General features: G+C 44.0%; 2 protein-coding genes across 4 annotated transcripts; both read left to right on the top strand.

The window, feature by feature from the left end:
• Nucleotides 1-125: 125 nt before the first annotated feature.
• samd10a (sterile alpha motif domain containing 10a) lies at nt 126-7,868 on the top strand. Of its 2 annotated transcripts, none has more exons than XM_076741603.1 (5): nt 126-620; nt 2,388-2,569; nt 6,780-6,948; nt 7,034-7,174; nt 7,509-7,868. In XM_076741603.1, exons 1-5 carry the CDS (start codon nt 608-610, stop codon nt 7,529-7,531), a joined length of 528 nt encoding a protein of 175 aa, XP_076597718.1. In that variant the 5' UTR covers nt 126-607; the 3' UTR covers nt 7,532-7,868. The 2 variants fall into 2 exon arrangements, with proteins under 2 accessions (XP_076597718.1, XP_076597716.1); XM_076741601.1 differs by having other exon boundaries at nt 479-620; nt 7,034-7,180; nt 7,509-7,681.
• A 105-nt stretch (nt 7,869-7,973) lies between these two features.
• Nucleotides 7,974-23,233, top strand: uckl1a (uridine-cytidine kinase 1-like 1a). 2 transcript variants are annotated; one of them, XM_076740920.1, is made up of 16 exons: nt 7,974-8,088; nt 12,885-13,072; nt 13,291-13,397; nt 14,828-14,998; nt 15,286-15,357; nt 15,507-15,696; nt 15,821-15,882; nt 17,130-17,146; nt 17,357-17,455; nt 17,539-17,632; nt 18,988-19,050; nt 19,148-19,270; nt 19,497-19,604; nt 19,859-20,015; nt 20,673-20,763; nt 22,794-23,233. In XM_076740920.1, exons 1-15 carry the CDS (start codon nt 8,000-8,002, stop codon nt 20,750-20,752), a joined length of 1,620 nt encoding a protein of 539 aa, XP_076597035.1. In that variant the 5' UTR covers nt 7,974-7,999; the 3' UTR covers nt 20,753-20,763; nt 22,794-23,233. The 2 variants fall into 2 exon arrangements, 1 of the variants encoding a protein (XP_076597035.1); XR_013077717.1 differs by lacking the exon at nt 22,794-23,233 and adding an exon at nt 21,455-22,135 and having other exon boundaries at nt 7,981-8,088; nt 20,673-21,415.
• Nucleotides 23,234-23,971: the final 738 nt, after the last annotated feature.

Genomic DNA, 23,971 nt, shown 5'->3' with positions numbered 1-23,971 from the left:
GAGGGCCCACTGCCCACAGGCGCGCACAGAGCTCCCTTTCTTCAAGCGGAGGCAAAGGGGAATTCCTTAAGTTGGACGCTGCAGTGATGAGAAGCCTTTTCATCCGGCTGTTTTTCAGAGCCTCCACTGGCTGCGTTAATTACAGGGCCCGGGGCTGCACTTTGAGCTCACTGCGCTCATGCGGGCTCTTGAGAAAAAGCCGCGCGTCTGATTCTCACGACACATATAAAAAAAAAAAAAACACCACACACAAACAGGCTACACGACGCACGCGCGCACGCTCGCGCACGCCTGAGCCAGCGGAGCCAGTCAGTCAGCTGCGCGTGGACATTCCTGTCGTGTCTTCCGCAACTTCAGCCCGCAGACACCGGCGGCGGACGACGCCGCTGGACGACGGGAGCCGGTTTGAGGACGTTTCTCCCAGTCAGACCAGTGTGCGTTAAGAGGATGCGGAGCGTCGTTCCTCCCGCCAGACCTCACTGAAACTTTTTGTCGGTAAACAGCGCGCAGAGGAGGAGGACAGCTGGGAGCGGGACCCGCAGCCTGTGTGTCGGTCACCGGAGACGATGGGAGACTTTCAGTAGGTCCACTACGGCACGGAAGCACCATGGCTGTGGACGGTAGGCCTCTTTCTGCGGGTTACATTGCCATGTATTGGTCGAAACTGTCCAAAAAATAGCCTCCATTCAATGGAAACTTCAACTTAAAAACCGCGTAAAAGCCATGAGTTCATTTGTTTTACTCAATACTTGCGAGACCGGTTTGCCAGGTGTGTCACTGAGCGCGTGTGGTAACAAAATACCTGCTGTAATCTGACTTCAGGGTGACGAAGTCCACGCAGTGTGAGGTAACATTGTACTAACAGCTGAAAGTCCATCAGATATGTTATATCTATCAAACAGCAGCGCCCAGCCCGGTAAAGTGACGGGAAACTCGCGCTTTATGGGGACATGATGGAGATTTGGAGAAACAATAAGATGCGGGTGGTCAGTGACTTGGTGCTGAAACGGACAGCGCACCAGAGGCGACCAGCAGGTCTGATGGTGCGACTCTGGTTGTGACCAGTTTTTGCTTTGGCTCTTTAATAGGACAGCTGCCATTTAAAGCCCCTGTGCGTGGAGTTGTGTGTGATTTGCATCTTTAATTTAATCTGAATGTTTTAGTCTCCTGGTGAAAACCGATGAAGCTCATGTGCTTTCTGTGCCAAAGTCAGAGCTGTTCACATCCTACAAATAGGGGCTTTAATCTAAAGTGTGCATTCAAGCAAAGCACAGAGTGAAACATATTGCAGGCAGACGTTTCGCAGCCTGTTCAGGAAGATTTTTCTTCATGAAAGAGTTTTCCTATCCGGCGCCGGCAATTTATATGAGTGTTAGTTAATTGGGACTTTTTTCCTCCTATAAACGGGCGAAGCAGGAGGAAGAAAAAACTCAGCCTGACAAGTGGTCTTAATTATCTGCATTTAATCTGGAAAGGGGCACATTTGTGTTTTCAGCAGCAGCCTGGGGGAGTAATAACACCATGAAGGAGAGTCTGTGCGTACAGAGTCTTGGAGTTACACCTCAAAGGTACAGAAAATCGCATCCAGAGTTTTATTCATAATAATCTGATGCCGCTGGTTTGCCTTGATGATTGCAGGACTCGGCTTTGCCGCGCTCTCAGCGGGAGATGTTGAATGGCAGCAAGGAGAGGCACAAAGCTAGAAAACCAAAAGGCACTCTTTCATCTCCTCAAACCCTCGTCTCCCACGGCCGTCTCTCTCATTCTGTCCTCTTTTCAAATTCTCTTAGTCAGTTTAAGATAGGCCTGTTGAAAATGCATGTGAGCGCACACACAAACACAGCTGCACACATAGCTTCAAACACGGCAAGAAAATTCTTCCAATCTGGCACATGAATCAGTAATGACCTGTGGCTTTCTGCCAGGATCTGTGCCAGTAACAGCATGTTTACTGTAGTTCCACACTTTCTTTAATTACTGGATGTTGGGAAGCCACCTGCTGTTGAGTGGGTTTGGATGTTTGCCCGCAGGCCTCCTCATAATGATGAGAAAGTGGCTCGTCTCGCAGCTCTGACATTCACCTACAAGTTCTGCACAAAGTAATAGTTGTACCAAAGCGCTGACTTCATGAATTACAGACGAGCTTGTCCAGGATGAGAGAACTTTTAACATGGCCTCATGCCTCCTCAGTACTAGTAGAGCGTGTACGAGCAGGTACTTCGTAATGAGATCATCCCTGAGTGACACGGTGTCCAGGTGGGTTCAGCTCCGGCTTTTGTTTTCGCGTCACGCAGACCGAGGCATGTCTCGTGCTGTTTTGACTTTGTCAGTGGTTACAGGCAGGTCCGGCTGTCTAATTGTCATACCTCCCGCTTTTATCTTTCCAGCGGCATCAAGTTTCAGTTTCTGCAGGCCGGCAGTGGAGTACAGAGCTCTGCCCGAGGACTTCAAGCACCAGCTGAGTCGACGGACAGGTGGGAACCTAACCTGGCATGACGGCCGTGGACAGAAAACCGCAGGAGGCAGGACGGTGAAGCTGCTGCAGCAGCCTGGCACGGAGGCCCTGCAGGTACTGAACATTTACATGACCTCGACGTGTCGAACAGCACGCGGGTGATACCCCCAGGCTTCCTTCACTCTCCAAGGTCATGCAGGTGTTTCTGTTCTGCTTAATATTGAATCAAACTCAACACCAAAGTGAAGGGATTTTTGCTAAGAAACCACTACAGGTGCATATCATTGGTGTTTGTTTTGACTACTAACGTGTGTGATCGGTGCACAATCTGTGTGGTCGTGCACTAAAAACTGTTTGTAATATAACTTCCTGCAGCCACGCTGGCTGGGTGGCTAATGCTGTTAGCTGTGTCTCTGTGATCTGAGCGCTCCAAACGTGACTCCACGTCACCCTGAAATCATGAAAAATCAGCAGTTTTGACTGTCTGGTTATCAAGCATCAACAAACCTGCTCTGCTCCCACATTTCTATACAAGAGGCTCTGAAAGAAGAAAATGATAGTCTGGCGCATGCAGCCGGTTGCCATCCATTGTTGGAAATGGGCACTTTGTTAGCAGAGAATGGAAGTTGCTCTCTCCCCAGCGGGTTGGTGGGCTCTAACAGCCTTTTAGCCTGGCTTTAAATAGCACAGATCCTGCAACACTCGCTCTGTGCTGCAGCAACACTGTGTCTGTTGACTGAAAGCGGGAAGAAACAGAGTTCAGCCTGATACCGAGTGCTTGACGGTCTGCAGTCTGTGATTGTTCTTACAGGGTAATAAATGCGAAGTGAAGCCTTTTTTAAACATCGATTTTTGTTAAACGTCTTCAGATCCTCTTCCAGTGGCCACTCCCAATTAATGTTTTTGTTGATAATCATTATCTGATCCAGCGTGGTCTGCTCGCAGCCGCTGCCGTCAACAGAGACGATCTATTTTTGCTGAAGACTGGCCTCATTTAAAGCCCATAGTTACAAGTCAGAAAGCCCATGCCTTTGTCTTCACCCCATGGAAGGCTCTTTAACAGGCGGTAATGAGCTGAAGCTAAAGCTGCAAACATAGAACTGGGCTGGCTTGATAACAGAGTTGTGCACAGTGTGGTGTTTGTTTGCTTCAATCCTCTTGGATGCACATAATGTAGTGGTTGGTTTAGTTTTTTTTTTTTTCTTTTGAGGGACAGAAACTCCACCACTGTTGTGTGTTTGGAAGATGTGCTGCACTGGAACGTGTGAACGGTATTTTCATTTCTTCCACAGTTCAGCTCTTCATCCTGCACTTGTTTTTCTGCACGTTGTCTTCTCCAGTCTGCGACCACAGACTCCTCACTAGAGTCCTGTGCAGTCTGATCCTGAGAAAAGCACAATAAACAGTAAACTCTCATTATAGTTCATTACAGTTATATTGTTCCCTTTTCAAGCAAGAATGCCAAATATTCTGTCATTCCAGCTTCTAAATAGTGAGGATTTCATAGTATTGTTGTTGGATTTTGGACTTCTGGTCAGACAAAACAAGCTATTGGCAAATTAGCTTTAGCTTTAGGGAATTCTGATTGGGGCATTTTTCACATTTTGTTTCATATTTTATTGGCCAAACAATTAATCAGTTCATTGACAGAATAACTGAGGGATCAGTTAGCCATCAAACTCATCACTTAGTAGAAATGTTGATGTGATTTTGGGGAGAGTCCATCCATGACACTGTCTGCGTGAAACATTAAAACAATTGATTTTTGATGAACTGTGGAAAATGTTCTGATCTGCATTTAGTGACACTCAGATGACTCTTGGATTTACTGCTGCGCAGCACGAGAAGCACCAGTCCTTTGTGTGATGTTTCAGAATACATGAATCCGTACAAAGGCCGGATCAGAGCTCAAAGCGTTCACATACTCTGACGGCACATGGCAGCAGTGCAGGATTTTAAGCAGCACCTGTGTGTAGTCCTGCCGACGTCAGGCGGTACAAAACTGAGGACGTGAAGTGAGAAATACTGCACTGAGCTGACAGGCTGAAGGTCAGATGAAAAGAGGAAACGGTGCTCTTTAAGTGTAGAGCAGGAAGTATCAGGATAAAAGCAAAAAGCTACAAAAAAAGTGCAGGACCGTGGCGGACGAGACGCCCGTCAGGAGGCAGAAAAACACTCCCTGTCAGCTCCATGTACTGTGACAGCAGCAGCGGCTTCTCTTCCTGTGCTCCACATGTATTTACAGTACTTAAACGAAAGTCATACACATAATTTCTTCCATCCCTACACACAGAAAGACTCGACAGTAATAACCACAAACACCGACACAAAACACCACAGCAGCTCCAACGTGGAGTGGAGTGGGTGACTGTAACACCACCACCTCGTGAAGGAGCAGCTCCCATCCCCAGGACACAAATACAGCTGGGTGGATGGACCCCACCCGCAGTATTAGATCTTATAGGATTGTGATGATACTTTGTATAAAACCTGGAGGAAGTAACGTGTTCTTTAGACTTAAATAGATTATTCATTGTTTCTCTGGAGTTCCTCTTGTTCTTTGCTCCATGTGGATTATTTAAATCACTTTTTGGTGTGTTGGACCTTTTTACTCAACAGTTTTAAGTGGGACTGATGCTTGATCCAGCTGTTGGACGTGAAAATCAGCTGTATTTTTTAACTTGTAAGAGTACGTTGGTGTTTGTTTTGCCTCATTATGTTGGATTTTAAGCCGCAGGTCACTGAGTTGTAGATGTAAAGATATTCAACATATCACTAATTAGAGGATTAACACAAAAACAACAATGTAAAATGCTGAGACGTCAGCGTGTGGTACGGTGTAGCATTAAAAATGTAATGTGTGTACTGTATGTTTTTTAGCTGGAGTATTCTCTTTGTTTATTAAACTTTTACACTTAATCAGACAGTCATCTCTCCGACACGCTGTCACACACCCCGAGCACACACATTTTAGCCCGCCGAGTCTTAAATGTGCGCCAGCCTCTCCGCATCTGAGAAACTCCCGAGTTGGAGAAACGCTGAACCTGCTGAATTTTTAAACCCGATTGACTGATCAAAGGCCCGGTTTGATTAGTCCTCCACAGTTTTACATCCTGTACATCTTTAAGATTAAAGAGCCGCGTCTCATGATCACACCGGCCTCGACGCTCTCCTGTCTGTGCTGTTGCTGCTGCGTGTTCGCTGATCTTCCAGACAACTTAGAAGTTCACATCGATGCGGTGTTTGATCTGCACGCATGTATGGTCACAGCTGTCCCCGCGCCCTTTAATGAGCCTGGAACCTGCTCATGCTCTTATAGAGGGCGGATCCTGTCGGTCCCCCGTGCACAGGCCCATCGATGTGCGTCCGTACCTCAAAACGTTTGTCTGTCTGAAAGCTTACGAGCCTCACAGCAGGTTTCTGAACAGCGTTTGCAGAGATCGCACATCCTGCACGCCGATGCAAAGCCTGTTTGTGGATCTGACCACATCACTTCATGGGTGTGGGAGGCTTGAGGTCAGGTTTGGGGTCAGACAGACGATCGTGCTGTGAGTGGAGCAAACTTACCTGCTTCTGTCTGTGTAGTGTGCGACTCTCCTGGTTCAGTGGCTCATGGGTGTGACTTAATGAAACAAAGTATGAAAGTATTAACTCTTGCTTCATCACGTGCTGGGTCTGAAATGACAAACCAGTACATGTATTCTGTTCCTATCCAGACAATAAGGCACAGAAATAGACGCAGGCCTCCCATCCATCGTTCCTCCACCCAGCAAACACACGGCAGCATCAAGGGGCCGCTCAGCCTCCAGTTTCACTGTTGTCTTACTGAGCTCAGTTCCATCATCACTTTTTCCCATCGAGAATTAGATGAGAGAGTTGATATCTCTCATAAGTGTCAATCTGCAACCAATGTCCAGTTCGCTTAGCTTAGCCCAAAGACTGGAAACAGGGCGAAACAGCTAGCCTGAATCTGTCCTGCCATGTGCTGGAGTCTTGTCGTCTTTGTGTGAAGTCCCATGGATAACCCCTCATGAACTCACATCTTGTCGTCTTGAATGAGTGAGATATAATGAGTTGTCGTGAACTTTAGCGATGCTGCTTGGCGAATGCTGCTTTTTTGCAGTTTCCCCCTTATTTACAGTCTTTGTGCTAAGCTAAGCTAACCAGCTGCAGGGTGTAGCTTCATATCTACTGCATGAACATGAGTCATATCAAACTTGATCCAACTCTCGCCCAGACAGCGGATAAGTTTTACCCAACTCTTCTAATCTGTGTTCATCCTCTCTGTGTTTCTCCGCATGTCTTCCTGTTTGTCTGGCTGCAGTACCGCTCCAGCGACAATTATGGGATATACCACACAAGCCCAACGCAGCCCAGTCTGATCCGCCCCGTCGTGCTCTGGTCACAACAAGATGTTTGTAAATGGCTGAAGAAACACTGTCCACACAACTACTTAACCTACGTGGAGGCGTTCTCCCAGCACGCCATCACAGGTCACATGCTAACCTAATCAGAAAACACGTGAATTGCAAAATTAAAGCAAATCTTTTATTTTAGCTCTCTGCTTTCTCCTTCCAGGCCGGGCGTTGTTGCGTCTGAACGGGGAGAAGCTGCAGAGGATGGGACTCGTGCAGGAAACGCTTCGGCAAGAGCTGCTGCAGCAGGTGCTGCAGCTTCAGGTGCAGGAGGAGGGACGCAACCTGCAGCTGCTCAGCAGAGGTGAGGGTTTTCTTTTCTTACCACTCCGTCTAAAACCCAGACTTTTGTTAAGTATGCTTATTTACTTTCTGGCTGAGAGGTACATGTGAACGGTCAGCATGAAGCGACTGCCATCTGATGGTTAGCTTAGGTTAGCATACAGACTGGAAATGGAGGGAAACAGCTAGCCTGGCTCTGTGTAAAGCTAATAAAACCCACCAGCCCTTCTAAAGCTCACTGATGTTATAACTCACTTGTTTAAACCATAGAAAAACTGAACTGTAAACATGAGGAACTTTTCTGTAAATGTTAGGACAGATCTTAAAAGCTGAATCTTTCTCTCGGTCTTTCACAGGTTCCTTTGGAAATATATCATAGCCAGTTTGCTGGAAGAAGTCGGATGCTGTGGAATCATGGGAAAATTACTCAAATACACTCAAATGTGAATCAGATCTGTGGGATAAAAGCATCCAGCCAGTGGCGATATACAGAATTAAGATGTTAAGTGGAAGTTGGCAGCTTTTGGTTCCTTATCTACGACGAACAGACGTAATCTTTACGGACTCTGAACTGTGATGAAGAAGCTTCATGACAATCTGTCAGTTTATTGCTCCGCTCTGTGATTAATGATTAGCTATTTCTCTCTTACTGTCTCTACCTCTTTCTCTCTCTCTCTATTATTTTTTTTTAATGTCAGAAAATAAAACAAATATCCAAACAACGCTGCTTTTTTCATAAAGGTCAGGATTGTGTGCGTTAACCTTGAACAGAGCGGCCGTGAGGAAGCACGTGACGGTAAACTACATTACCCATAATCCCACAGCGCGCTTAAGAAGGACTCCATCCATGGCTTTAACCAGCCGATGCCGGCTCCGAGGTCGCAAGATCCACATGGAAACGGAGTGCGGGAAAGTCGTGTCGTCCCGCTCGGACAGGTACACGATGCTCTGAGTATTTCTACCTGCGTTTGAACTCTGAAATGTGATTTTTGATTTCCATTTATTCCGCAGCAGCGTCCTGATCCCGTAACGTAACGCTAACCACACTGACTCCCCTGCTCCTCCTCCCCCAAACAGCAGAAAGATCTGACATGCTTCGCCTCGAATGTCAGTTTAATTACATTAAAACTCGTCTCTGTTGGCATGTTTGGATGAACTGATCGACACTGGGACTGTAGTCGGCTGCACATCCATCAGATGTGTCGGAAACGCGGAGCTGTTCAGAAGTAGGTGAGCTGCATGTGCACACAGTGGTGCGTCACAGCTCCCCAATGACAAACCGCCATACAATATCTAAATATACCTATAAAAAAAGCTTTATTTCTGTTTAGTCTTTAGTCTGTGGCACCCGTTGGTGTGCTCACAGTGATTTCAATAATCTTTATTATAGATTAACGCTGAAAAATAGACTAAAGGACTATTCTGTGTAAAAGAATGCAAAACTCCTGAATTACATGCAGAATTTCAGCCTTTTTAACCTGCTGTCACACACTCTGCTGCCCAGTCTGTGTGTAGCTGCAGTCAGGCAGCGGTGGCATGAAGTAACACCACATTTACTGCAGTAAAAGTAGCAGTACTGCACTTTAACAGTACATCACAAGTACTATTCAGTGGAAGGACGTAAGTGTAAGCAAGCTAATGTGTGTAAAACACAGCCCTGATTCCAAAAAGTTGGGACGCTGTGTTAAACATACAAACTGTTCACCAGCAGCTGTTTTGCAAAGTGTTCATAAATCCAGTCATGTGTTGACAAAGTGGTGAACCTCGCTCCGTCCTCTATGAACCACTGAGCCTTTCCAGGATGCCCCTTTCATACCCAATCATGACACTATCACCTGTTACCAATCAACCTGTTTACCTGTGGAATGATCCAAACAGGTGTTTTTGGAGCGTTCCACATCTTTCACAGTGTTTGAAACGTGTTGCTGCATCTGATTCAGAATAAGCAGATATTTATAAAAATCAATGAAGCTGATGAGGTCAAACATTAAATATATTGTCTTTGTGCTGTTTTCAGTTGAGTTTATGTCAGAAATGATTATCAAATTGTCACAATCTGTTTTATTCAGGTCAGCCTCCCAACTGTTTTGGAATCAGGCTTGTATTGAAAGTACTTGTTATCAGCACAAGGCCCCTGTCAGTGTGGTGATATTATATTACTGGATCATTATTATACACTTGAATGTTGTATTTGCTGGAGTTGGAGCTCATTCACTCATTTCTGTACTGTTGGATTAGTAAATCTGTAAGAATTCATCATTGTATGTAAAAACTTAGTCTGCAGTATTCAGTACATACAGAAGCTGTCAGATGAATGTAGTGAAGTAAAAGTGCAGTATTTTCCTCTTAAATTGTAGTGTAGTAGAAGTATAAAGGAGAATAACCTGGAAATATTCCAGTAAAGTACCTCAAAGTTGTAGTGACTGTACTTGAGTAAATGGACTTAATGCCACTTTATACTTCTACTCCTCTGGAGGGAAATGTTGTACTTTGTACTTCATTACATTTATTTCACAACAACAAAACAACAAATTACTTTTCAGATTTAAACACAAGATTATTGTGGATTAAACCAGGGCTGCAACTAAGGATTATTTTCATTACGGATTAACCGTTTGCTCTGTAGAATATCAGAAAATTGTCCAAAACCCAAAGATATTCAGTTTACAGTAATACAAAACATCAAAAACATCAAATTCTCTCATTTGAGAAGCCTGAATTTGGGAAAATTTGGCATTTTTACCTTGAAAAATGACTTAAACGATGGATTAATCAATTCTAAACATAGGACCCTTTAAGCCTTTTCTGTCTTAGAACAGAAAACATTTGTGATTTTGGTCTTCAGAAATACTTTAACGTGAGTGAATAGGAGCAAAAGATTGAGCTTCAGTCATTGTGGTAAAAGTGTTTCTCAAACAAGCTAATGCAGCCTTTAGGACCAGGAAGAGCTAACAAGAGCTGAAACGATTGATCGATTGATTGATTGATCTGTTCACATATGAGTAATCATCCTCAGCGTAATAATGGGTTAATACTTTAAGTCTTTTTCAGTACTTAATATTCAGCGTTTCCTGCTTCTCCCAGGTGAGGATTCTCTGTTTTATGTCACTGTAAGCTGAATATTGTTGAGCTGTGAGACAAAATAAGACACCTGAAGACTCGGTGGGCTCTAAAAAAACCATGACGGACATATTTCAGTGTTTTCCCATTCATGTCCCGTCCCAATAAGACTTGTTTGAGTGTCTTTCTGGTTGTAATGGATCAGGTCAGTTGACTAAGAGGAAGGATCAGCAGAAGGCTTCTGTCCCGTCCTGCTTTTCCTCACAGGTGTCTCTATTAATACCAGCCAAGCAGCTCTGTGCTGCCAGTGTTACAGTGATCCTCTTAGTGTGTCACACACGCAGAAAGAGGTGGACGGAGACAGAAAGGAGGACACATGGACAGCAGCATGGAGGGATGAGCAGTAGTCAGACCTCTCATACGGTGTTTCAGATACGGACGTGTGAATGCTAGAAACAGATCGGTAGTTTACGTCACCGCGCCGGCGCTGGGGTGACAGGCGAGCTGGAGGGTCGCAAGTTGTCGTCTGAAGCAGATATGACTCTGCTGGACTGCACGGGAGCCAGAATCTCAGGCTGCTGGTCCCTGAGGTCCGACCGCAGGTAAGATGTGAGTGTTTGTGTCTCGGTTCAGGCAGGAAGCCAGATTTCCTCCTCACAAAGCCCTCAAACACACTGTGGATGAGCGCTATAAATAGTCTCTAAACAGGGGTTGTTGGGAGGTCAGAGGAGGTGCAGGATCTGGGTTAGTTTGCAGGGATTTGGGTGTTTTGTTCTCAGCCACGGAGGCTCGCCTGTAGTGTGTCATTACTGAACAAGCTTCTGAAACAGCGACGGTTGAATATGCAAAACATTCATTAGTCCTCGCCTCCGTTTACAGTTAGCGTGCGCACAGTTCTGCACCCCGTAAGATTCAGAGTTACTAATTTGATTTCTAATTACTGCCAGTGGGAATGCAGGAGTCCCTAAATGTAGCGTCAGAGAGCGTGACGCACGAGCTAAGCTGACTTTTATTAGTTCCTTCGTGTGAGAGTCTAATCTTAATTACAGTGATCTGAGCTGCGATGTATTGATTACAGTATCAGATCGTAGTATTAATACAGCGTAGGCAGCGGTGGAACAAGTATTCACATCTTCTACCGCACACATGTAAAAATACTCCATGTACAAATACCGTGTGATTATGTTAAAGTATTATCAGGAAACTGGGCTTATAGTAGCAAAAGTAAAAGTACTCAATGCAGGGAAGTAGCTGCTGTATTTAATGACACAGTGTACTATTACATATGGTATCATTAGATATTTTTACTTATGCATTATATATAGTTGGGCAGCATTTTCCTCTTTGTAGTTGGTTGTGTTTGTGATTTTTAATTTATATAATGGGCTGCAACTAATGATCATTTTCATTAAGGATTAATCAGCTTTTTTCCTTTTATTTTTCTTTTTTCTTTGATCAGTAAATTTATGGTTTAGTTTGTAAAACATAAGAAAATAGTGAGACAAGCCGTCAGTTACCCACAGCGCAAAGGGACATCTAAAAATGTCTTTTTTTTTTGTCAAAAACTAACCTTAAAATGCTTAAATTTACTGTAACTTAAGAAGGAAACACTGTAAATCATCACATCTGAGAATCTGAAACTTTGAATTTCCCCCTGAAATGTATGAAGTGCCATGAAATACTCATGTACACAGTAAATACACAGTAAATACACAGCAGCCTGCTGCTCGGTGGGAACACACAGGCTTACACAACGCACACGACTGTGTTTGTGTTGCTGCACCAAGATGTTTTCCTCTTGCTCTGCAGGTTTTTGGCTTGTTCGCTGCAGCAGTGTTTGCGACGCCGACGTCAGTCTGACATTTCTTCATTTTAAATAGATGTCACTTAAATGTGTTTCCTGTCTGCACACACACACTGTGCGACACACGTCATACCAAATTTAACTGTATTGACTAATAGGCCTTTATAGCTTTTGCATCTCTTTTGGGATTATTTTCATTATTAATTAAAGGTCCAGTGTGTAGGATTTAGTGGCATCTGGTGGTGAGGTTGCAGATCTGAACCAACTGAATATCATTCTGGGCTACTGTAGAAACCTGGCGGTGCAAAGTGGTGCACTCAGTAAAAGAGGACCTGCTCCCTCTGTAGATACAAAGAGCTCATTCTGAGGTAACAAAGATTCTTATTTTCAGGTGGTCATACACTGATGATAACATACTTCTGCAATAGATGCCCCTAAATCCTAAACACTGGACTTTTTTAGTAATCATTAGTAATCATTTAATTGTTCTATAAAACATGGTCTGTAAAATGTCAAAAAACACGGCCAGATGGCCATCTGAATTCCCTGAAGACCAAGGAAATGCTATCAAATGGCTTGTTTAGTCCAACCAGCCCTCCCCGACCCAAAGATATTAAGTTTACTGCCATAAAAGATGAAGAAAAGCAGCACATCCTCACAGTGGAGGAACTGGAAAAAAGTGGAAAAAAGTTTGACATCGTTGATTCTTGTGTGATTCTTACATGGTATATGTATGCTGCGCTGTAAAACGGGGAGTGGGCCGGTGGTCTGACACTGCAGACGGTGTGGAGGAGACAGAACACACCTGACTGTCAGACTGTTGGTGTGTTCAGGCTGTAACCTGCCCCGCTGTGTGCTGTTTCTGCAGTGGGAGTGGGGAGGACTCGTTGGACCGGCTCCTGCCCCCCGCCGGGGCCCCTCGCAGGAAGAGCACTACCTCACTGAGCAAGACTGAGCCTCCCCTGCTCCGCACAGGCACGCGCACCATCTACACCGCCGGCCGACCCCCCTGGTACGACGAGCACGGAGCGCAGTCAAAAGAGGCCTTTGTCATCGGTATGATGATGATTTGCTCCTCCTGACTCTTTGCCTCTTTCACCTCCTTCGTGCCAAATTGTGGCTTTGAGCTGCAGAACCTGTCCTTTTCTTACCGCTCTGTCTTATTATACCCGTAAACACTTGACTGCCATCGCACATGCATGCCGCCAGACAACATTAGACACACTCTGAAAAACGCACATAATGGGCCATTGAAATGCTGTGTGGATCTGCAGGGTTGTGTGGGGGCAGCGCCTCAGGGAAGACCACCGTGGCCAATAAGATCATTGAGGCTCTGGATGTGCCGTGGGTTGTGCTGTTGTCTATGGATTCTTTCTACAAGGTGAGAGAGTCATGCATTTCAGTCCTTCCTGTGTCTTATTTTTTATGGTTGTTACCAATTATCTGTGGGTTCATTGTAGGGAGAAATAATCGTCTTTGGGATGAGATGTTTTATTATCTTATATGATTTGAAATTCACATTCAGTCACCTCAAGACAGTCTTGATATTTTGTACACATGATAGCAATGTAAACCTTCTACATGCCTACAGCTGTAAGGGTCCGAGTAATGAAACACACTGCAGTGCTTTTTAACTCACAGTGGCTTTGTTATGAAGAGGAGATGAGCTGCATGTGGAATTTTCCCTTTATAAGACAAAAGAAACTTCATTACAAACCCTAATATTAATTATGATATACTGACTTTCATTGAGCACCAAGCTGAAAAGAGGAAGAGCTGCAGCACTTTTCTTTGTACTGCATCAGCTCCAATAAACCAACGCAGTGAGGCTGCTTTATGATTTGAAGAATTTGGCTCCATAATTCTTTATGATTTGATGACATGACAGGACATAAAAGCCTCAGTTAGACTTAAAATGCCCGGCTCAACACAAAACCCAGAACACCGACTTCAACACAGACCACAATAAGTACAGAAAAACAGAGAGCCAAACAACTTTCTACACAAAGTCACACAAAGAATGCACTAACACATAAAACAGTTGGCAGTTTGGACAGAATTTCTCTCCCTGTCAGACCTGGTCTTTGGTTTCAGGTCTAACAGCTGGTCAAGGTTCTTCCCTAACATCTGTATTGATCCTCAGGTGGATCCTACATTGGACACAAAATTTAGCCCATAATTTCCAAACCTTTTGTCTTCTTTCCTCCTTCTTACACATTTGTTCCAGCACAGACACCCAGTCTTAACTGAGACCCCGTACAGTACATTAAAAAGTTAAGCCATAATTCTCAGGCTGTAATATAAATCTTTAATCAGGTTGTTAGTATGTGAGTTTTCATCTGAACCCTTTTGGACTCTGAGATCCGGATGAGCCAAACCAGAATCCCTCAGTAATCACGAGGATCAGGAACTGTCAGCCTGACTCGAAAAGCTAATCCTCGCCAAGCTTCCACTCTGCATTTTTATAGAAACTCACAAAAAAACACATAATACTGAATCCTCAAACTGAAATTCATCCACGTTAAGACAGACTATAAACATCATCTCAGAGGACTTTTGGGGGGAATTAGTTTGACATTTTAGGAAATACTTCTTTCTTGCAGAGAGTTAGATGAGAAGGTCGATACCAGTCCAGGAAAACAGTAGAAGAAGTAGTTAGAGCAGGAAGCAGCGGAGTCGTACCTTTGCACAGAGGCAGGCTAGCTGTTTCCAGTCTGTATGCTAAGCTAAGCTAAACATCCAACTCATTCATCCTTCCAGAATCAGACATGCTTCATCAACAGCGTCCTGTGAACCCGCTGTGTCTTCCAGGTTTTATCTCCAGAGGAGCAAACTTTGGCAGCAAGTAACGACTACAACTTTGACCACCCGGGGGCGTTTGACTTTGAGCTGCTGGTTGCCATCCTGAGAAAGCTGAAGCAGGGCAAGAGCGTGAAGATCCCGGTGTATGATTTCACCACGCACAGACGACAGAAAGACTGGGTGAGTCGCGCTTCGTTTCTCCAGAAAACTCCTCGACGATGGAGGCCGTTTAAAGATTAAAGGTGCAGCCTGTCGTCTTGGAAAGCAGGAAGTAGAACGTAGTCATGAAGCGCTCGGTTTTTCCTGTGCACTAATTCTTCAAAGCTGACAATATAGACTTAAAACATTGTTATTTAAAAAGATGTTTCTCAAAGTGACGTCGTGCAGCTTTAATTTTCTAAAAGCTGAGTGTTTATGAAGCTGCTTTGTGCTTTGAAGACTCCTGCTTCTTCCTCCTCTGTGTGCAGAAAAATGTGTACGGTGCCAGCGTAATCATATTTGAAGGAATTATGTCTTTTGCGGACAAAGAGCTTCTTCAGGTGAGGCAGCATTTTCTCTTTTTTCTTCCTTTTTGAAGAATTCTTGAGTGAAGTAAAGCAATCATCAGCAGGTATTGCTGTTTGAGCAGCTGCTTTGCTGAGGTGAGTACTCTGAACCGTCCGGGGGTGTTTGCTCTTCCCACCTGCAGCTCCTGGATATGAAAATCTTTGTGGACACAGACTCAGACATTCGGCTGGTTCGCCGGCTCCGCAGGGACATCACAGAGCGCGGACGGGACATCGAAGGTGTCATCAAGCAGTACAACAAGTTTGTGAAGCCGGCCTTCGAGCAGTACATTGAGCCAACCATGAGGCTGGCTGACATTGTTGTGCCGAGAGGTGAGACAGACAGACAGACAGACAGACAGACAGACAGACAGACAGACAGACAGACAGACATTTTGACATGTTTGTGACGGTGCTGCAGAGAGCACGACAACAACTTCTTCTTTTTCCTTTCCAGGTGGAGGGAATATGGTGGCCATTGATCTGATAGTCCAGCACGTTCACAGCCAGCTGGAGGAGGTGAGTCCAGAGCACTGACTGTACATAAGAGGGTGGCGCCACCATGTGTCTGAAAGCTGTAACATGCAGACAGAGGAGGGACTCCCAGCTGCCGGTACAATGAGCTGCTCCAAGTTCAGATTAAATCAGAGCTTCTGTTTCTTCTCAAATCTTCATGAAAAGACCAAAACGAGCTCATTTCTCCACTGCTGGACAAAAACTAGTCCAATTACATGAGTAGGGACAGAATTCGATAGCGTTCTGTCAAATCTGAATCCTTTATGGAATCTTTTTGATGAGGAATGGAGGCATTTAAGTTAAAACAATATGTATGTTTTTATTTCACTTTATATCAAGTCAGTAAATCACAGATTTTTAGATAAATATTCAAGTAGTTGTTGCAGATGTTGCATTTAATAGTTGTTTCTTTGACTTTAGTGAAGTTTGTTCACCATGTTCACTCACTCTTACAGAAACCCTCCCTCCAGACCTCTTCCTGTTACCATGAACACACAGCAGTTTATTTTGAGTCAGTCTGCATACAGCTGAAAATAGTCCCCAACAAATGCACTATGAAACTGCAGCACCCAGCTCAAACTGTATGTAATAAATATAACACATATGATCTGTGGTCATGCTCTAAAATTCAGCCATCTTGGAAGAACATATATGAGTTTTTGCTCGAGGTTTATGCCGTTAATGGACATTCTTGGTGCTTATAAATGTCAATCACAGGCTTCATTATGTTTGGTGATACAGAAACAGGCTCTACTTCAGGTAAATGGACAGAGGAGTCTGTGTCCTTATTATCTATACATTTCCTATTTATTCTGACCTATTTTTACGATCTTTTTCTTCATCTGTGCCTTGATTGTTCTGCTCTGCTCATCATTTATTATCTAACATGACATTATATCTGACACCCAAAGTTCAAAGCGGTTTTCATACTAGAGAGCCAAGCCCTTTCAACAGTTACACAGGGAATTCGCATCCTCCATCAGACGGGTAGTTCTTCCTTCATCGCCTGGTGGTTTGTCCTCTTTACTCTTCTAAGCGGTTAAAAGTCTCATTATAGTGTCAGGGAAGCGCCTGTGTCAAATGAGTTTATTGAATGTTTGACCCCAGTATGATCAGAAAATTGAAGTTTTGTGTTTGTTAGTCATCTCCAGCAGCACCGAGTGGGTTAGAGGCTGATTGACTCAGACTGAGGAGGGATCTGTGTTTTTTACCTCATTTTATTGTCTTTCTTTAACCCTCTCTTCATGCAGCGTGAGCTCAGTGTCAGGTATGCCGATATCCTCACTTCACCTTCTCCGGCTTTGGTCTGCTGACTGTTGTTGGAGTGTTTTGTGTCATTGCTGTGTCTCTCTGCGTTTAGTGACTTGGTGTGAATGATAACTGCACCGTCTTAAAGCCAGACTGCTTCGTGTCTCCTCAGTGTAGCAGAGTAACACAGTGAAACCTTTTGATCTGAACAACCTTTCCTCGGTCTCAGGGCGCTGCTGGCCTCCGCTCAGCAGACCCAGCCGCTGCCTCAGACGCTCAGCGTGTTGGAGAGCACGCCGCAGGTCAGAGGCCTGCACACCATCATCAGGTACCGGCGCTCGCTCAAATACGAGTCCTTGTATCAGTGCACGCAGTATGAACTTTAAAACATTTGCTTTTTCTGTGATGCAGGAATAAAGAAACCAGTCGAGACGAGTTCATCTTCTACTCAAAGAGATTAATGCGGCTTCTCATTGAACACGCGCTAACATTTCTGCCATCTCAGGTGGGTAGGCTTTAGGTACTTAGCGAACATTAAAGTGGCTATAGACGCTATTTTTATATGAACAATGACTCATGTTAAAAGGGGACGAACCCACAGAGAATTATCTCCTGACTCTGCGGTTCCACTCAGGTCTACGGATCTTTTAGCTCGCTGCACTTTTTATTCACTCTCACAGCTCTCATCAGCGTCGTTTTCAAATGCAAAAAACCCTCTAAAAACCCACCGTACACAACCTGCTCAGCACCAAACAGCCAACATATGCACTTAGCTACGAGCTGGTGAACATTATGCAGCATCTAGCAGCTAAAGAGCCACATACTTCCTTCAGGAGCTGGTAGAGACCAAAGCCAGAGCTAAAATAGATTGAATATTGGACTCCCATTCATCAGGTGGACAGATACGTGACTCCAAATGAATGATTATGTTGCTCTCTAACTGTGCAAACAAACAACTGCTTCCTAACCAGTTCATCATATCATTTTTAAAAGGTGATGAACGGTCAGTGTCGTGTTCACAACTTGTTTCTGCTGCCCCCAAGTGGCCAAAAAGTCATGTATCGCAAGACCAGAGCAGCAGTTGTTTTAAACGATTAAATACAGAATCTAAACATTACCTGCTTTACATGCCAAGTGCATATTTTTAGATGTTTTATATACCTCTTTCTAGGTAGCTGTCTGTGCCAGTATAAATTGAAAATCAACTCACAGAGACAAGAAGCTTGATTGAGATAATTGCAGTAATAATCACACCTCGACTCTAAATATAATTATGGTTTTGTCACAGTTATTGTTGCAGGGTATTGAAGCTGAAAACAGATCAGAGGCTAGAGACTACTTTGAAAATGTGATTTTTGCTGCGTTCAAGTGCAAAGGGCCAAACAGCTTCACAGCATCTTCAGGTGATCTGTTTCCCTCCATCTATGCCGGCTTGTGTGTGTCTAAAAACAAAGCCTTTAAGCAGCCAGCTCTGACGTGTCAGCTGTCGTCTGAATGTACCAACAAGAGAGAGTTTTCAAAACGGTATCATCTCGACAGAGTGGAAAAAATAAAGGTGACTGCATGCTCCCTGTGATGGATCGCCTGTGGTGTATCAAGCTGAGCTCAAGTCTCTGTTCAAGTTTATTTTCATACCATATCACTGGATTCCTAGAAGGCATCATAAAAATATCTGTGGAAAATTGTTCAAGTGTAAGTGTACGTTGTTGGTGGTGAATGGGCTGCAGCAAAAAAGTGCACAGACAGAGACACATTCTATATATACATACAGAAACGTGATTATACACAGCGATATGCATCTGTGAAAGTGTAATAACATCTTATTTTTCTAAAGCTGAACTCTTCTGTATTTTCTAACAGACATGTGTAGTTCAGACTCCACAGGGCCAAGAGTACGAGGGCCGCAGCTACGACGGGAAAGGGGTGAGCGACGTTCTGCTTTTATGTCTTGTGAACTTCCGGTCGAGCGCGTCCTCGGTGTCTCTGTCATCACACTTGCTCCGCTGCCTCGTCTCCGCAGATCACCGGCGTGTCGGTCCTGCGGGCAGGAGAGACCATGGAGCCCGCCCTGAGGGCCGTGTGCAAGGACGTCCGCATCGGCAAGATCCTCATCCAGACCAACCTCGACTCAGGCGAACCAGAGGTAGACAGAGTGACTCCTGTGGTACCAAATACACTTCTCATCAGTATCACTGAGATGCTTACGTGCTACGTTATTGGACGATGCTGGATGGCGTCTCAAAAGATAAAAATGTTTTGATTGTTTCTTTTTTCCCCCCTTTCTTCCACATGATATGTGTCTCCGTGGTAACTACCCTTCCTGCTTTTGTAACCATGGTAACCTGTCTCCTCCTCTCTGGCCTCGCCAGCTGCATTACCTGCGTCTCCCCAAAGACATCAGTGAAGATCATGTCATCCTAATGGACAGCACAGTCTCCACCGGCGCTGCTGCCATGATGGCAGTGCGAGTCCTATTGGTGGGTGGAGCGTCATTATTCTTCAGTAAGACGACAGTCGGACCCCTCTCCTCTTAGTCCCTCACGTGTGTTTAATATCTCATCTGTGTGATGATTGATTGCGCTTTTTTTTCCTGTTGAGGTTAGATTTGCTTTATTCCTGCGAAGAGAAATGTCAAATATTTTCCTCCCTTGCTTTCCACCTTCTAATCACCCCTCTAACGAGGAGCAGGCGGGCACTGACAGTCGTTGCTGTGATGTGTGTTGCTGAGCAGGATCACGAGGTGCAGGAGGATAAGATCGTGTTGGTGTCGCTGTTGATGGCAGAGCTTGGGGTGCACTCCGTGGCCTACGCCTTCCCGAAGGTCAAAATCATCACCACCGCTGTGGACAAAAGTCTGGACGATTTTTTACATGTAATTCCTGGTATCGGTAAGCTCCTACATGTCACTCCACTGTGAAATCAGAAGGCGTTTTGTCCAAAGTAGATTTTGTTTGGCTGTTCTGAGTCTCTCAACTTTTGGAGAACTTGTCTAAGTTGAATAAAAGACAACATACAAAAACTATAAGATGTTTCCAGCACGCCACCCCGCCTTCGCTTTGGGTGCACAGTCTTAGTTTTATGCAGGAACTAAAAACGTCTCTGGTCGTTGCAGAGGATAAAAGATAATAAACATTTCTGTTTCAAGATGACAGATTTCATTTCATGTCCCAGCAGATTCTAATTTAAAGCTTGTGTCACTGCAGATTTGAAGCCAGCTCTGCTCTTGATCACCACTGTAACTAAATTACACAACATGCATATCAGATTGACCAGTAGGTTGTCTGTAAATATAAATATTACATATAATTTAACATTACATGCAAGCATCAAGATTAATATTAAATGTATTATGCTAGGCCAGTTAGTCTGTTTTGCGATTCCACCATAAAAGAAGAATTTCCCCAGTTTAGAAAGCCGTCACTGAGCTCTTATTTCCATATCTTCTAACCTCTGCAGTGGTTTAGTGTATTCACACTGTGTGTTTTCATTACTTTCTTCAACCCCTAACCCACTCATACACAGAGGATCCACTCTTATGTTTTCAGGGGACTTTGGGGACCGGTACTTCGGGACGGACGGGGCGGACGGCTGGAGTGATGAGGACCAGGAGCAGCCGTCATACTGACACAAACACCTGTGAGCTTCTGTAAAAGAAAATACACAATACAAATACAAAGAAAACACTACTTGAAAACTACCATTATTGTGCATCTTCTCCTTCAGGCATAAACCAGCAAAAAACAAAACAAAACAATGTTTTCGTGTACTGTACATGGATTTTTGTACTCTTATACAACAGATGAGTCTCAGTCAAGCTGTATGCATGAGGGATGTTTTGGTCTATTTACAACTTAATATTTTCATACAGAAGGGTCGCAGAGGTGAAACAGTGCCATTACCTTTGAGGTACAATACTGCAATAACAATATTATTATATTCAAAATTATTTGACGGTGGATCCCACTTTTTGTAACTACAGGATAGTTTCAAAGTCATTAGCTAAAATGGGTTGCACCATTAAAACTTGACTAATCGAGTACTCAGGTGTAAATTGGTTGCTAGCAAACACCTGTAACACTGTCATGAGCCACTGTAGCGTCACAATTTCCAACAGAAGAACTTTCAAACTAGCTGCACCGAGAGGCTCTTTGAGTGCTTTGAGCTAAATGCTAATCTCAACATGCTAACATGCTCACAAAGATGCTAACATGGCTGATATTTGGCAGGTGATTTTTTTAGCATGTTCATGTTTTTCGCCTGCTAGCAAGCTACCATTTGCTAACACAAAGTACAGCTGAGGATGATGGGAATGGGACAAGTTGTGCAGGTGTTTCATATTAAATTTGAAATTTTGACCAAAGTGGTCGAACAACCGACCAACAATGTCATTTGTCATGCTACTAGCCAAAAAAAAAAAATGCAGTTTAGAATGAATGGCAAATACCAAATAATGCTAACAAAAAGGACATTATCAGTGTATTTTCTTTTTGCTCTTTGAGGCATATAGTTATTTTGTGCAAAACAAGTTAAAATGTAACGATTTACATTATTAATAAACAGCATTTTGATGAAGTGTCAAGTCAGACATATCGACCAAAACCCATGAACTCTTTCACTCCTCAGCTAAACGTCTGTTAGCAAGCTAGCGTCAGTTTAGCTCGCTATGCTACAGTGACACCTGGCAGTTAGTTGGTGTAAATATGTAGTAATTAATATCTAAGCATAACTAGTTTGTATGGTGCAGCCCATTTTAACATAGTAACTCATAAATCTCCACCACCTGTTGTAAACACATTATAACGGAGCCCTGGCTCATTTATTAGCCGTACAGTCGATTCACGGGGCGAAACAGCAACTTAACGCTGCTCTGAAGGTTTTTCCACAACCAAAGACTTTATTTTCTGTCTGATGCACAATCAAAACCATTTTTAACCTGTTTCTCAAGTTGTGATGGTTTTTGAAATGGTTCAGTAAAACACAAGCAAAATATTAACACATTATTTTATTTAAAAAAGAATTTAAAATGCAGGAAAAAAGTACAGATATACCTGATAATTACATTTTTACTTTTGGTTCATGTACAGTATGTGTCATTTTTGGGGACCTTTTTTATTCTTTTGTTATGAGTAAAAAGCGACAGAACTTGAGAAATTATTTATTTATTTATTTATTATCGTGTTACAGACAGAATGTTTTTTCATCCAGATGCTCCGAAGAATCTTTGAATTTTCTGGAAATTCCTTCAGGAAAATCTGACTCATGTCTCTGTGACTCAAATGTGATGTTAATACATGAGAGGGCCAAACTGGGGCGAATTATTAACTAAGCTAAGTCTGAATTTAACAGCTGGTGCAAGAATGTGCTCTGATATAAATTCATACTTTGTGCTGCTGTAATAAGACTTTTTTTTATATGTCATGTGATAAATTCATGTCTAGAGTAGTTGTCAGAAATTTTATATTGAATAAATATCACAGAGGGGAATTAGTGTTATTTTCAAGATAATAGAAATCTTGAAGGTTTATTTATAAGTAGGTGTAGGTATTTAAATTCAGGGTGTAAGAAAACATCCTGCAGATTTAATTCAGATTTCAGTTCTCACTGCCTCTTTCTACTTCAGCTGGAAACTGACATGTTTTCATTGTGTGTCTGGACTGATCATCCAGGTGTGGATCAGGTCGTCAGTGCGAGGTCACGGCCGGTCACGTGTTCACTTCAGAGTATTTTCCACTCCTGTGACTCTCAGGGTTCAGATACAGGCCGCCCGGCTCCCCCCTGTCGTTCACTTTAAGGCCTGAAGGGGTCAGTGCAGCTCACATTTAGCCTCTCGGTGTGATTTATAGTGTGTCCCTTTGAGAGCCCAGTGTCTCTTTACAGTACAGAGGAACGCACACGCGCTCACCTGACTGGCCTCCGTCACACAGGTGAAGATACGCTGAGATCTGATATCCTGAATGGTCGCTTTGCAGTGAGGAACATCTGGACTGATGTGGTGCAGGCTGCAGGCGTTAATGCTCAGTCAATAACATGTAAGAGCATCATGTCAATGTGATTTCAGGGTTTACAAAAATGAGCAATAAAAACCTCGAGCCTCCGAGTTTTCCCTCCCTGTTGTGCTCCCACTGTTTCCTCCAGACATGAACACACCTGGTGCTGCTGCCCGGCCGTCATCCGGTTCTCCAGCCGGTCCCTCCCTCTGCTCCGGTGTCTTTTCACTGTCATGTACCTTCAGTGAATCTTCATTCATGTATTTATTCAGTCATTCATGCTCCTCACAGTGGGATTAACACATCACATACGCCGTGAATGTTGTATCATCCTCACACCTAGAGCATCTCCTGCTCCCTCACGTTTGTTTTGGGCTGGGTTTCTTTCTTTCTTTCTTTCTTTCTTTCTTTCTTTCTTTCTTTCTTTCTGTTTTGTTTTCGTGTGATAGCTCCTCACCGAGCGGGTGACACTGTGATCACGGATGTCACACGACGCGCGCTGTATTCTCCAAGACAGCAGAAGACTCGCTCGCCCATGTGACTACTGCCTCAAGGTTAACCTGTTACCATGGAGACAAGCCCGCCAATGAAAATTCAGCAGACGGTTGCGATGTTGACTGCAAGCTTTTTGTTTTAAGGGGTGACCTATTTTTTTTCCCACTCCCCCCCCAACCCCCCGCCCCCCCACAAACCACAGCTACTCAGACGCAGACCCTGCTACTCTGTGCACGTGCACACAGATAAAAAAAACATGGGAAGGCTACTCACACACACACACACACACACACACACACACACACACACACACACACACATGCACACACACACTGATGCTCCATGTGAAATGAGGTTGTAAG

Source organism: Chaetodon auriga, chromosome 10 (assembly GCF_051107435.1).
Source record: "Chaetodon auriga isolate fChaAug3 chromosome 10, fChaAug3.hap1, whole genome shotgun sequence".
NCBI lineage: Eukaryota > Metazoa > Chordata > Actinopteri > Chaetodontiformes > Chaetodontidae > Chaetodon > Chaetodon auriga.
Note: the sequence above shows the minus strand (reverse complement) of the source record. Positions and strands in the feature narration are given on the sequence as shown.